Source organism: Camelina sativa, chromosome 5, assembly GCF_030686135.1.
Source record: "Camelina sativa cultivar CO46 ecotype springtype chromosome 5, ASM3068613v1".
NCBI lineage: Eukaryota > Viridiplantae > Streptophyta > Magnoliopsida > Brassicales > Brassicaceae > Camelina > Camelina sativa.
In genome coordinates this window covers 10,430,738-10,444,445 of record NC_141884.1, presented here as the reverse complement: position 1 = coordinate 10,444,445, position 13,708 = coordinate 10,430,738, and the positions used below count along the sequence as shown (strand labels likewise).

General features: G+C 37.0%; 3 protein-coding genes and 1 pseudogene across 8 annotated transcripts; 1 reads left to right on the top strand and 3 right to left on the bottom strand.

The window, feature by feature from the left end:
• Positions 1–512: 512 nt before the first annotated feature.
• Positions 513–2,941, bottom strand: LOC104786426 (poly(ADP-ribose) glycohydrolase 1-like). Its single transcript, XM_019245838.2, has 10 exons — positions 2,621–2,941; positions 2,332–2,517; positions 2,145–2,248; positions 1,863–2,073; positions 1,677–1,781; positions 1,480–1,598; positions 1,258–1,401; positions 993–1,164; positions 838–900; positions 513–761 (listed from the first exon to the last, which is right to left on the bottom strand). Exons 1-10 carry the CDS (start codon positions 2,867–2,869, stop codon positions 612–614), a joined length of 1,503 nt encoding a protein of 500 aa, XP_019101383.1. The 5' UTR covers positions 2,870–2,941; the 3' UTR covers positions 513–611.
• Positions 2,942–3,714: 773 nt separating this feature from the next.
• On the top strand, positions 3,715–4,935 carry LOC104786427 (B3 domain-containing protein At2g31720 pseudogene; annotated as a pseudogene). The gene has a single exon (XR_015556642.1). The product of XR_015556642.1 is annotated as a B3 domain-containing protein At2g31720 pseudogene (transcript).
• Positions 4,936–4,972: 37 nt separating this feature from the next.
• On the bottom strand, positions 4,973–8,112 carry LOC104786428 (putative poly(ADP-ribose) glycohydrolase 2). Of its 2 annotated transcripts, none has more exons than XM_019245840.2 (11): positions 7,621–8,112; positions 7,263–7,448; positions 6,981–7,084; positions 6,691–6,895; positions 6,472–6,576; positions 6,274–6,392; positions 6,028–6,171; positions 5,834–5,939; positions 5,576–5,749; positions 5,431–5,493; positions 4,973–5,339 (listed from the first exon to the last, which is right to left on the bottom strand). In XM_019245840.2, the coding sequence occupies exons 2-11, from the start codon at positions 7,365–7,367 to the stop codon at positions 5,121–5,123; spliced, it is 1,344 nt and encodes a 447-aa protein (XP_019101385.2). In that variant the 5' UTR covers positions 7,368–7,448; positions 7,621–8,112; the 3' UTR covers positions 4,973–5,120. The 2 variants fall into 2 exon arrangements, with proteins under 2 accessions (XP_019101385.2, XP_019101384.2); XM_019245839.2 differs by having other exon boundaries at positions 7,599–7,965.
• Positions 8,087–12,284, bottom strand: LOC104786429 (poly(ADP-ribose) glycohydrolase 1). 4 transcript variants are annotated; one of them, XR_015556641.1, is made up of 11 exons: positions 11,724–12,067; positions 11,454–11,639; positions 11,192–11,295; positions 10,547–10,751; positions 10,358–10,452; positions 10,095–10,213; positions 9,628–9,771; positions 9,350–9,461; positions 9,035–9,232; positions 8,678–8,740; positions 8,087–8,495 (listed from the first exon to the last, which is right to left on the bottom strand). XR_015556641.1 is itself a non-coding variant. In XM_010511843.3 (11 exons), the coding sequence occupies exons 1-11, from the start codon at positions 11,964–11,966 to the stop codon at positions 8,492–8,494; spliced, it is 1,488 nt and encodes a 495-aa protein (XP_010510145.1). In that variant the 5' UTR covers positions 11,967–12,284; the 3' UTR covers positions 8,087–8,491. The 4 variants fall into 4 exon arrangements, 3 of the variants coding, with proteins under 3 accessions (XP_010510145.1, XP_010510144.1, XP_087305915.1); XM_010511843.3 differs by having other exon boundaries at positions 8,087–8,500; positions 10,348–10,452; positions 11,724–12,284; XM_010511842.3 differs by having other exon boundaries at positions 10,348–10,452; positions 11,724–12,284.
• Between the last annotated feature and the right edge of the window lie 1,424 nt (positions 12,285–13,708).

Genomic DNA, 13,708 nt, shown 5'->3' with positions numbered 1-13,708 from the left:
TTCCAGAAGCTTCTTGGGCCTTCTAATCTTGTGTAAATCTTCCAGCTTGACAAATGCCGACATAAATATCCTGACACTCTATTTTTGTACTAATGCTGAGTTCTTCTGAAGTAGTTCATCCTCTTGTTCAAATGTCGCATCTTCATCTCTACCAATCAACTATTTGTTATTCGTTCTTGTAGAGAAAGCCTTGCAAATTTCGTTGAGTGTCCGCAAAGATGGATGCAGAGAGTGATCAGAGGATATTTGTTGACACCCCAAGAAGAAGGAGAAGCAGGAGGGATTACCCAATTCTCTTCATTCCTGGATACCTTGCTCCACCTCCGTCTCCTGTTTATGCTCTAGCTACAGCTCCAGCTCTATATCCAGATTTGTATTTGATTGTTATCATCTTTGTGTTCTAAGTGTTATGTTATTTTATCCGGATCTTTTTTCAATAAAGTTTGTTACTTCTCTAATGTAATTGGATTAACAATGGAACTATTTCATTTTTCTGTTTGTACTAGATAATATTTTCTCACTGCTTTTTTATTTTATTTAAACTTCACTCCAAAATACAAAAGATATAATCTCTATCTCAAAGTGAAATCACAATTAGATGTGTTGCGTTATTAAGAAGATTTGATCGAAATAAGCCAATCAAACAAACCAAGTTTAGGTTCTCTTCTTTTCTTGTTTTTCAACCTCTGGTTCGAATACTTGACCAGATTCTTCCATAGGTATCCCACTGTCCATCCTTTAGATACAACCAATTCCGTTACCTGTAGCAAAGCACCATATTGATCAGCACAGAAAATTGTTCTATCTTGTAATTTGATATCGTGAGAGAGACTAAACCTGATTAAGATTATGTAGTGCTTCAAATCCAAAAGTGTAGTAAGACATGAAAGATCTTCTTGCCTGAGCTGAGTGAAAATTTTTGTGAGCAAAAGAAAAGCCATTGGTTGGTAATTAATCAAGCAAATGTTGGAGATAAGAGTGTAAGATTTGACCTGTGATACAGCAAGCCATTGAAGAAGAGACTTGAGCTCAGGATCTCCACCATAAGCACCACATCCCCAATTCCCTGTAGCAACACCAACTCCATCTTCATGATCCATGCACAGCGCGTTACTCTGATTCTTGCAGACGTGGAGGAAACCACAAAGAGCCTTATTGGTCTCCCTGACAAAGAAAGAGTTCAACAGGAAAATAAAGGAAAAAAAAAACAATTTGATATTAGACTTGACAATGTAAGAATCTATGATTCAACACTACCTGAGGAGGGATTCAGGTTTGTATTGGGAGACTCCTGGGTGACGCAGAGCATCTATAGCTACGATTCTCGTTGTTCGCCTTCCGAATACATCTGTTTCCTTTGTATCAATGTAGTCACCAAAAAACCGAAACGAAGATGCATATCTGCAGAAAGCAGACAGCCATTTTAATAACATAAAGTGTCACACAATTAATGTCGTGACAGATTCACTCATGTTGTACCCTGTGTAATGAGAGAATCTTTCTGCACCAACAACTTCAATGGCTTCATTGACTTCCATGGTTGGTAAGAAGAGCATCCCAGCGATCAATTCTGGGTTGATCATGAATCTAATCTCTTCCTGTATGTTTTGAAGAAATTATTCACATCACGAAAGTTCACAAGATCAAAAGAAAATTAGGTTTAGGGTTTAAAATACCTGGACACATCCCTTGCGAAGAGCGCCACCTCCTAAGTTCTTGTTGGCGAAGTCAACTTCAAGAGTTTCAACGCTTTGATCCTCGATCAAACCAGAAGTATGAACCTACACCATTAAATTAATCAGAAATCATATACAGATCATACTGAATACCAAACATTAAATCTCATCTGGTTGGTTAATTACCACAACAGGGCAGAGTTTGACAGTAGAGTTTCTCCAAAAGCCTTCATCAGGAAAAGCTTCGAGACCAGAAGAATCTTTCTCTAAAGTGAGAATCTTTCTTTCGAATGAGACGAATCCAGGAGGGATACATGAAGATAGCCTCTGGAAGTAATGAGTTATGCACTTTATCTTGTTCTCTTGATGCTCATTTCTCCCTGTGTTGATTAGGCTTCTGCAATAGGTCAACACAAGATCTTAGATCTTGAATTTGTACATGAAATTTGTTTGAGAATGTGTACTCACCCGAATAGTTTGTCGAAATTGATGATTGGTAGATGATTCAAGCCTCTACTATCGACAGGGAACAAACAGAAGAAAGAACATGAAAGCAATGCTCCTATGAGTTCCTGCCATGGACAAAACATAAATCAAAACTCCAGATTTCAAAACTCTGTTTATGTATTGAAGTGTTTGGATTTGGAAGATATACCTGGCTGAGGAACACAATGCCAGCTTTCTTGGGGACTAAGACACGAAGACCGGTTTTGGTTCCATTGATGAGGTTGTCTGAATTTAGATAGTGTAATTCCAAGAGAGATGGGAATCTCAAAAGAAGACAAGCCATTGCAGGTATGACCTCGTTAAACCATCTGCTTGATTCTTCTTTCGACAATCTCTGCACCAAGCCAAAACATTGTCCATATAGTCAAATCCAAATGATTCGGAATTACAAAAAGAGAAAAAAAAAAAAAAAAAAAAAACATCTGAGTTTTTGTTACCTCGTCAAAGTAGAGAGCGTAGCCTTGAAGTGCTGAAGAAGAAAGATAAGAACTCAAAGAGAGAGTTTGTCTCATGTCAGAGATAGAATCAGAAAGAGTTTGTCCCGAATCCATTCGGCTGTGACTCGGTCCTTTGGTCATAGCTTCTAAAACCTCCACCAAGTGCGGTGATGGCCAAGACAGAGACGAATCTTGAATCTTTAACGGCAAGTAGGCTAAGATCGTCTCAAGATCTTCTCTTTTCTCCATTGCTCTGTATTTATTTTTCTTATGTCTTTCAACTTCTCTTGCTTTTCAATGTGAGGTTGCAGGTTTCTTTCTAAAGAACGAAGCCACAACATAAAACATATAGAAACCTAACTTAACACCGTTGACATTCATGTACTCTTTTGACTAAAGAGATTAGTTTATTATAACATTCCTTGGAGATCAAGAAACGTGGAAAGGATTATTCAGACATATTCAAGTCTCTACAGCTCACCACTCTGATTAATTAAGTATTCAAAGGCCGAATTTAAAAATCATAAGAACGAATTAGAGGAGCATTATAACAAATTAGTGTAGAAGACAACAAAATGGACATAGAATGAGTTACTGATGGTGGCCGCATAATGTTTTAGGACAATTCGATGGAAACCTAAAATTGAAGTAACCTATATATTATGAATTTTCGTAAAACACAGTGACTAACATACATAAAAAATTATACTTAAACTATAACTAATTTTGTTTGTTATTGGCTCCCCCAGCAAGCAAAAATATATTTTTTTAAACATCACCAAGGGAGAGTTTTGGGTTAGTCGCGCGTGCGGCCGGTGCATTTCAAAATTCTTCACTTAAAAAAAAAGGATTGTAGAGGTTTCATATAGAGATTATCTGAAACTAATTAAAATATATAGAGATTATCTTAACACTAAGAAAAAAGGATATTGTAGAGGTTTCATATAGAGATTATCTGAAACTAATTAAAATATATAGAGATTATCTTAACACTAAGAAAAAAAAGATTTAATAGAGATTTAATATATATACACCTTTCACCCTGGTCGCTTTGGGACTATATAAGTAAAGACTATATGACTCCTCTCTGCCGCTTGACTCTTTTCTTTTGTATCTATATTTGATAACGATGGAGAGAGCTGATTATGATCAACTCAAGCGTTTTCAGCGAGAGAAGAGAGCGTTTGATTTTCTGTGTATAGTCACGGAGGGAATGGTTAGAGCTTTTAGATATTTTGAGGAGAAAGGAGGAACACCCACCAAGAGAGAGAGAACGAAGGCAACAATGAGCTCCTGGAGGTCGCGCAAACGACAGAAGATGATCGATGAGTGCGAGAATCAAGATCCTAAACAAAAGCCTAATCGTGTTGCTTGTTCTCCAAGTTTGTGCCATGTAGAGTCCAAGAGGCGTGGACAAGTAAGAAGAAGAAAGGCCCCAGTTTCCAACAAAAAGGTAAGAAGAAGAAAGGCTCCGGTTAGAGAAAGAGAGGCGGTGGTTCAAGAGAGAGGTAGGACGCCGGAATGGCTGGTTAACGTGATGAGAGAAAATAATGGTACGGACGCGAAGATGATAATGAAGGAGAAGGTTCTTGAAGAGAGTGATGTCAACAAACACAAGGCACGTCTCTTGATTCCCTGGAACGAGATAGTGGATGTGGACTTTATGAACGAGGAGGAGTTGGAAATCGTAGACAAACATCACAGAAAAAAGACTAAAAAAGGATTAGATTTTACCTTGGTGGGTTTGAAGGGTCAAACATGGGATCTTAACCTTAGGAGATGGGATATGACGTCCACTTCCAACTACGTCTTGGTTACAGGGTGGAACAAGGTCGTCTTCAGTCCGGGTAACAGGCTACGTAAAGGCCAGAGGCTTCAGATTTGGTCCTTCCGCTCCCCAGACAAGCTCTATATTGCTCTCGTTACTCCGGAACCAGCTCCAGCTCTGGCTATGGCTCTAGCTCCGGCTCCAGATCCAGCTACATCTTCACGTCCGGCTCCGGTTGTTACGAGAGACTCTGACGAACTAGATCTCGAGACTCGAGCTCCGGCTGTAAACTAAAGATTCCGTCAAGGACTAATTTCTCTTTCTTTTTTTTTTTTTGGTTTTTTTTTTGGTTTGGTTGTGGACTCTTATCTCCATTGCCGTGGAATGCCATGCAAGTAGTTTTTTTTCCAAAGTATTGGAAGATATGGTTTTTTGGAATTTTTTGTCTGGGTGTTATTCTTTATGGGGTTTTATTAATGTTAAGTGCTGATATATTTCATTCCTTATAATGGTTTCTTTGTTTATACGGAAAATGTTTGTTTTTGTCTAGTTTTATCACCTAGGCTACTGCGTAACATAAACAATAGTCGCCCGAAACACACAACTGGATTGATTATGTCTGGTTCTGGTTCTGGTTCTGGTTCTGGTTCCTATAAGCAGATATAAGATCGGAATTACAAACAAATTACATAGTAATAGACTTCATTTACTGGGGTATAGTGACTTCAGATGTCAGAAACAGACACAGAGGCATGGATATATCTCACATAATTCAGAAAAGAACATACAATATAACTTAGGCTCAATTGGTCCTCTAGGTAGACAGTGGGTTATGAGCCACGAGAAGAAGCCAAACCATGTTTTTCTGCTGAGCCTTTCTGAAGAATACTCAACTAGCTTTTTCCATAGGTCTCCTACAGTCATTTCTTCCAAAGTGATCCTTTCGATCCCCTGAAGAAAAATCATAGATATAGCATTTTTAAGGTCTTTGAAATGGGAGAAAGAGTGGTATCATTGTTTAATGAATTATGATTCCAATAACCTGATTGAGATTTTGCAGGGCTTGGAGGCCAAATGTGTAGTATGACATGAAGGGCCTTCCCGACTAGAAAGTAGATCGAGAGTGTTATGGTGGAATAATATAATTATGTTTTGCAAGATGTATTGATTAAAAAAGTAATGTGTACCTGTGAAATGGCAAGCCACTGAAGCATGACCTTTAGTTCTGGATCACCTCCAAACACACCGCATCCCCAGTTCCCTGTAGCTACACCAATCTTCTTCTCTTCATGATCGATACACCATCTCTGAGAGCTTTCTACAACTTGGTTCGCCGAATCTGATGTACGAGGAACGTGCCTCTATGCAGAAAAAAAATTAACATTGGAAAAGTCAGGAAAAGAATCTTAACAAAGTATTGCTAAATCCAAGTTTGATGGTCTTACAGAAGATGATGCTTCAAGCTGAGTATTGTTAGTGTCTGCCATAAGAGATCCATCAATTTTATATTTGCATTGATGCACGTATCCGCTAAAGGCTTTGTTAACCTCTCTATATAAACAAAAGGAGCAGTTGAGAATTTCACAAACTATATAAGAAATCAGAATGATAATTTGGCTGAAAGACAAGTTTTGATTACCTAATGAGGGCATCAAGTTTGTACTGTCCCATTCCTGGGCCAGGCATGGCATCTATAGCTATGACTCTCGTTTTTCGCCTCTTGAAAGTGTCTAAATCCTTCTTGTCTGTGTAATCGCCAGCATATTGGAACGAAGGTCCATACCTGAATGGAGCCACCATGAGTTGGATTTTGTGAAGATCCTATTTAATAAGCTTAGCATCTACTTAAAAGACCCCAAAAAGAACATCTACTTTTGACACTTACCCAGTATAACACGAAAATCTTTCAACCCCAACAATTTCAATTGCTTCATTTGCATCCATACGAGGCAAAAAGATCATGCCGGCGATAAGTTCTGGGTTGATCACAAACCTTATTTCTTCCTACATAAGTAGTAGAGTTTAGTAGCTGAGATAGTAGAGTTTTAAAGAAGAGAAAAAAAAAAGGAAGTAAGAGTCAGACCTGTAGAGTATCATAACTCAGAGTAAGTCCTCCAAAATACTCATCTGCAAAATCCACTTCAAGAGCTTCACCTGGTTGATCTTCTATAGCTCCCGAGGTGTGAACCTACTCCAATAAAAAATGGATCAAGAGGAGAATAACCTAAAGCATACTCATGAATCATCCCAAAGAAATGGGTTTAACTGCGAAGAAGGCTTGTTATGAGTGTTTCTATGTTACCTCAATGGAGCAAAGTGGGGTGGCAGAATTAGCCCATGAATCAGCCTCAGGATAAGAAACGAAGTGGGAATGGTATTCCAGCGGAAGAACTTTTCTCTCAAATGAAACAAAGCCGGTAGGCATACATCGACATATTCTTCCAAAGTAATGGATAAGGCACTTTATCTTGTTTTCTTGCTTCGTGCATTGACGCATATATGGAAACCTTAAAAACCAGAAGAAGGAATTGTGAGTTTAGGGCATATGGTTGTAACTTTTAACTTTGTAAGGATAATGAGGGAGCCACATACGAAAACAATGCATCAAAGTTGATTCCTTGAAGATTCTTTAAGCGTCTATCAACTTCAGGGAACAAACAAAAGAATGAACATGCAAGAAGAGCCGCAATCAATTCCTGCAGAAGGCAGAAAATATAGTGAGGGGCAAATTAAGTAGAATAAGAGAGAAATGAAGCTTGGTTGCAAAAAACAAGTAACCTCACCTAAAACTTTCTAGAACGTTACCATATCAACTTTCATTTAATGCCACACAATGTATGTTTTTGTTTGTTTGTTTGGACTCAAAGAGTATACCTGGCTAAGTAACACAATTCCAGCTTCTTGAAGGCCTAATAGACGAAGCCCGGACGGAATACCATCAAGAGCATGATCTGCCTTCTGATAATGTTTTTCTAACATGGAAGGTAATTGGAGAAGTAATCCACACAATGCAGGCACCACCGCACCAAAAAAGTTGGCCGACTCTTCTCTGGAAATTTTCTGCATCACAAGAAAAAAAACTGTTTGTGAGTACTTTGAGTGCCTACCATTTTCTTAATGCTCCACGTCAAGTGTTCACCTTAAGAGAGACAATGCATCAAATAACACAAACAACTAAGAAATTAGATTAAAGGACAGAAGAACTGTTACCTTGTCAAAGAAAAGAGCGTACCCTTGTAAAGCGTAAGGTGTGAGATCATTAGCATTCAAGGAGAGGGATTTCCGCATATTCGTGATATGCAAGGCAAGAGCCTCTCCCGAGTTAACCATTGAATCACTCGGTCCTCTAGACATTGTTTGGAGCTCTTCTTCAACAGAAGGCGGCTAAACTAGCGATGAAGACTGAGTTACAAGAGGGAAATACTGAAGAATTGACCCAAGATCTGCTCTCTTCTCCATCCTTATCGCCTGAAAGAGATTTGAAAAGTAGGAGATAAAAGTTTGCAAATGATTACAGGAATGGACATCTGATGTTGCATCTATATGACTTAGTTCGTTGACTATCGTAGCTTAAAAGAAAAAGAGGCCCAGTTGATTTTCTTTATAGTAGACGGCACCAAAGTCAAACTGGAACACGTTTTCCTGAGAGACTGAGTCAAATTCATGTCCTCTGACAACAAATGTTGGTGACCATACACTTTTCCCGGAAGATTTCCGTATAACCCTGAAATTTCAACTGTAAATACAAAAGAACTTGTTTCCTTTAAACAAAGACTGCTTCAAACACTTGACCAAAACCATAAATTAGCAAGACAATAGCACCTAAACAAATTATGCTTGAGGTTAAAGAACTGGTGAAATGACTTTTTACATATTCATGTGGTAAAATGCATAGAGACAGTATGAGGATGCATCAAACAAGCTAATGAAGACGAATTTGAAGAGTCAAGACCGCAAGATAGTCTTGTTGGTGGTAGCTAGAGATGGAAGTAGCCAAGAAAAGAAGCCAAGATTGGTTTGCTTGTTGAGCCTTTGAGCAGAATACTCTATCATCATGTTCCACAGATCTCCAACAGTCCATTTATGGGAAAGAATCCACTTGGTTACCTGTCCTTGTAAGAGTATGTATCAGTTGCAAAATCAGTTAATGTTCACCCACGACCTGATCAGTACAATTTTAGGATACTCTATCCGCTTACTACAACTCAATTCTTAGTAATGTCCGTTTTGAAATCAGAGAAGAAAGAGAGGTACCAGAATCTGGAGATTTAAAGAGCAAAAGATGTTACCTGATCTAAGTTTTGGAGTGCCTCCATTCCAAATGTGTAGTATGATATAAATGGCCTTCGAGTCTGCAAAATAGGCATGAACAAATTAAGTAAGAAGCGACAAATGAAAAACGCTATATATCTTTTATCATACGAACCGAATCTTTGGAAAATTTGAATTTCATTCTAGAAATATTTAGTCAAAAGTGACATGGGGTGTGTTCTTACAGTCAAAACAAACTCGGCTTCTTTATGTTTGTTGTTTTTCTGATAGAAATGGTCTTTATGTTTTTATTCTTATCTCCTATTGGCACTCAACTTGTACAATCCAGCAAAATAATAATTTCATCAATTTTAGCCGATGATGCAAAAAGGTACCTGGGAAGCAGCAAGCCATTGAATCGTAGCCTTTAACTCTAGGTCTCCTCCAAAAACACCGCATCCCCAATTCCCAGTCGCGACACCATCATCTTCATGATCCATGCAATCAACTCCTTCCACATAAAAATCTCGGACAAGGTTGTTAGCAGGCTTTTCTCTACTCATTTCAACATCATTTAGTAAAGCTCCGTGTGACTGCATCAGAAACAGTAGAGAAAAACTAGAAGAGTATTAAACATATACTTTTCTGAAGCTTAATTTAAATTGGCTACTAATGAAAACGATACTAAAAGTTTGTAGGATGATTCCAACCGTATTAGTGTCTGTATGTCGAAGACCAGAATCTCCTTCATCTATGACCATATTTTGGTGCTGCCAAGACTTGCTACAATTTAGAAAGCCACATAGAGCCTTATTAATTTCCCTGGAAAAAGCGGAAAGAGAGGGAGAAGGACACATTAGAATGCAAGTGTAAAGAGAAATGAAAGAGCATAGAGGGAACTTATCAGCAAAACTTCAAAATGTTGTATCGACACAAACTGTGGATTGTCTGAAGAACCTACGAATGCCCAAAAGAAGGTTTCACATACCGTAAAAGGCAAATCTCTTTAAAGTGTCTCATCTTCGGGGCACATAATGCATCTATTGCAACAATTCTGGTTATTCGTCTTTGGAAAGGATCCTTTTCCTTTTTGTCAATGAAGTCACCAGCAAAACGAAACGAAGATGCATACCTACAGAAAACAAAAATCATAGACTTTAAAGTAACTAAAAATATTAACCTTTATTGACAATTGGATCATTTAGAGGCCAACTATCTGCCATTTCTAAGTCGTTAATACATAATTCTTACTCTTATTTACGATGCATACCTACAACATAAGCAATAATTTAGACACCTCTTTCACTATTTTTCAACGTGCCTCAATCAGGATTTGTACAAACTAATCTGAAACGAGCCTATTGGTCCATATAAGTATCAAAGTACAGAGACTAATCAGTAATCAGCCAATATTAAGTAAACACAGATCAATGCTACAAAACTACCAAATCTCACCCTGTGTAACATGAAAATCTTTCTGTACCAACTATTTCTATAGCTTCATTGTCATCCATTCGGGGCAAGAAAAGCATGCCAGCGATTAATTCAGGGTTGATCATGAAGCGTATCTCTTCCTGCAGAAGAATCCAGTTAGAAGTCAATGAAAACTCCTAAACCATTGATTTACAATAGATCTTTTGAACAGTGAAAATGAACTCAAGGATCATGTATGCTTCTGAAATAAAAAATCTAATATGAAAACTCAAACCTGTACGCACCCCCTACTTAGGGAACCACCTCCGAGATACTTGTTCGCAAAGTCCACTTCCAGAGCATTGTCAGGTTGATCTTCAATTAACCCAAAAGGGTGAACCTGTAACAATAAAGCTGTCGGTAAAAAGTAATGTACAAGCATTTGCAGATTCAGTGGTGCAAGGTATCGAAATCCACAATCCAATATCTGTCACCTTAAAAGCACAAAGGGAAACATCAGACTTGCTCCAGAAATCCGCGTCAGGAGCAGTGATTGAAGAATTGCGGTATTCAGCTGGAAGAATTTTGCGTTCAAATGAAACAGTACCAATAGGCACGCAGGAGCAAAACCTTTCAAAGTAATGCATAATACACGTTATCTTGCTTTCTTGACTTTCACTATAACTTTCATAAAGGGTCCTGAAAAGCAAGGGAAAGTCTGATGTGGGACTGCGTGTACATAAAGTCCAAGAGTCCAAATGAAAATATACACAATGCACGCTAGACAGAAGCAAAAGTGAATTCTTCGATAAGAAAAACAAAAATATCTTGACATGACATATGATAGCTAATGAATCACAGACGTACGTGTTTTTCTTCACAACAAGCTAAACCAAGTCTAATAACTGAACTCTCAATGGAGACAGAATTTCATAAGGGATCTCTACAGGATATGATTTCTTTAGACTCTGACTCTCGAGTATGATTGTCAGTGAAATACATAATTAAAATCCCCTTTCTTTCATAATACTTGCTTGATCACTAATCACTGAAGCCAAAATGACTGACACAGTAATATTAGGAAAAGTAGGCCTAATTCTTTAGGAAAAGTTTAGAAGACAAAGCGAGAGATCACATACGCAAACAAATGATCAAAGTTGATCTGTGGAAGGTGTTTTGCACCTCTATTATCATCCGGAAACAAACAAAAGAAGGAACATGCAAGAAGAGCTCCAATCAACTCCTGCCATATTGAATGTGGAATGGACACGTAAGAATAAGCAATAATCCATAGAGACACACACACTATATCTTCAACAACACCAGGTCATTATCTTTGTACGAACACATAAGATTGTAGGATCAAATGTAAGATTAGATTATATCACTTTGCATCAATACCTGGCTGAGGAAAACTATGCCAGCTTGTTGGGAATCTAACAAACGTAGACCTGTTTCGATTCCACTAACGATACTATCAGCATTTTGGTAATGCTCTTCCAATAGAGATGGAAACTTAAGGAGTAACTTTGCCAACGCCGGGATAATCTCATCAAACCATCTCTTTGATTCTTTCTCACCAATCAGCTGCAATTACCAGAATTTGATTTGTTGAAGATACACTCAAATCTAAAAGCAATCAACAAAAGTTCAATAAGAAATCAAAGTTACTTCGTCAAAGATAAGAGCGTAGCCATGAGAAGCAGAAGGCTCGAGAGTTGAACAAGATAAGGATCTTCTCATATCGGAAATTGCTTGCCGTAGAACTTCTCCTGAGTCAACTCGGCTGTGAGATGGTCCTTCAGACATTGCCTTCAGGGCCTCCACCACTCGCGGCGGCCAATACAGCGACGAAGAACGAATTACAAGTGGAAGGTACGGGAGAATCGAGTTAAGATCATCTCGGTTCTCCATTGTTTTCCGATTTTCTCAATTTTACAGTTCTCTCACTTGCTTTTGAAACAGGTCTCCGAGAAGAATCGCTTCGGCGACAAGATTCTGCTGCCGCAAAAGTCAAGAGAGAAGGTGAAGGAAAACCGGTTTTTTGAACCGGGAAGTTGGAAACTGAACCGAATAGATAATGTTTGGTTTAGTTTGATTCACCGGTTCAGCACGGTTTGAAACATTGAGCCTTGTTCAGAGAGCTATATGAAATCAAAATATTATTTTGATGACATAACAAATAAATTGATTCAATTAAATTATTATTTGGGATCTAAGATTTTTTTGTATAAAATAAAATATGTAACCAAATTTTTTTTAATTTAAATTTACGTTTATTTGTGTTAAAATTTGTTTCACTAGTGAAATATTTGAACATGGAAATATTTTAATGTGGTTGAAAATTTTGTATGGACTTTATTTTAATAAAATATAAGTAATTATTAATTTTTTAAAAAGACATTATTTTGTTGTTTTTTAAATAAGTATAATATAGATTCAAATTAAATGGCTCCAAATATAGTTTTAATCTATTTAATAAATTTTGATTTAAATATATAGTGGCATAGATGTAATTAGTATTAATTATGAGAATTATTTGCTAAAATGTTCGAGCTCCCTACCAAAGACACATCAATATTTTTTCAAGAATGTTCATCTATTGTATAGGGGATTTGATTGGTTATAAAACAGGTATGTAACCGATTAAAAATTTTAGGTTTTGGATTTAAAATTTAGCTTTGTGAAACATCTATAAATTAAAAGTTCTTCATATAACATACTATTTTATAATAATCATCTATTTGTTTTGTTTAACAATCATATATTCTGTAACTAAATAAAGAGCAAATAGTTTTAAATAACAATAAGTTGATGATAATTACACATTATTACTATCATTTTCTTAATTATACTATTTCACCGTCACTTTACTTCTTGTTAACTCGGGTTGACACTCCATTTTTGCCAATCTTTTCGTTTAACTCGAATTGTTTTCCCTACCCTTGAATCCAAACCTTTCTTTCAAACCTTGTTGTGATTTGTTGAGTGAGGCCTTTTCATGGTGCTATAGGTTGTGAACCTTTGAGAGTATTAAGAACGACAAAGAACTGGCTCTTGTTTTAGCTAAGATCATTTGGATTAGCTAATAGAGTCGGTTTTGAAAGATAGGTGGTTAGCATATTAATTTGGGGTTGGGTTGAGGAATAAAAGAGAAACTAAAGAAGAAAGTCCCTAAACTTCAGTTTAATTAGCTCTAAGTCTCTAAGTAAAAAAAAAAAAAAAAAAAAAAAGATCTTGCTATAGCCCCTAGAAAAAGAAAAAAATAATAATAATAATATAGGTATATTAGGGTTTAGCAAAGAAAGAAAAAAAAAATTCTGTTAAAAAGAGCTAGATGTTTTAAGTTAAAAACCTTAGGGATTGTAAAAAAAAAAGAGAGAGTTAAAATCAAGGTTGTGGGCAGTTTTACTCTAGGGTGTTGTTGGACATAAAGAATATCAAGAGTTAAACTTTGTATGCCCTAATTGTTCTCAATCTTAGATAGTTTTCACAACTGTCTAGCATTCCTTCTTTTGAGAGAAAGCCACCCAAAGACATTGTTTTAAACCCACCTACAAAAAAGCCTTACCCTTGAAACCGATTGAGCTTGATTCACTTCCCATTTGCAAGAATTCGCCAAACACTTTAATGAATGTGAAAGAGATGTTCTTTGA

Coding starts and splice junctions, on each gene's coding strand:
- LOC104786426 (XM_019245838.2), bottom strand. CDS start 2,869: ATGGAGAAAAGAGAAGATCTTGAGACGATCTTAGCCTACTTGCCGTTA. Junction 1,165..1,257: donor AAACCTGAATCCCTCCTCAG/GTAGTGTTGAAT, acceptor TTTCTTTGTCAG/GGAGACCAATAAGGCTCTTT. Junction 901..992: donor AATGGCTTGCTGTATCACAG/GTCAAATCTTAC, acceptor CACTCAGCTCAG/GCAAGAAGATCTTTCATGTC.
- LOC104786428 (XM_019245839.2), bottom strand. CDS start 7,742: ATGTCTAGAGGACCGAGTGATTCAATGGTTAACTCGGGAGAGGCTCTT. Junction 6,393..6,471: donor TGAGTTATGATACTCTACAG/GTCTGACTCTTA, acceptor CTACTTATGTAG/GAAGAAATAAGGTTTGTGAT. Junction 5,494..5,575: donor AGTGGCTTGCCATTTCACAG/GTACACATTACT, acceptor TCTACTTTCTAG/TCGGGAAGGCCCTTCATGTC.
- LOC104786429 (XM_010511842.3), bottom strand. CDS start 11,966: ATGGAGAACCGAGATGATCTTAACTCGATTCTCCCGTACCTTCCACTT. Junction 11,640..11,723: donor ACGCTCTTATCTTTGACGAA/GTAACTTTGATT, acceptor TGGTAATTGCAG/CTGATTGGTGAGAAAGAATC. Junction 9,772..10,094: donor AGATTTTCATGTTACACAGG/GTGAGATTTGGT, acceptor TGTTTTCTGTAG/GTATGCATCTTCGTTTCGTT.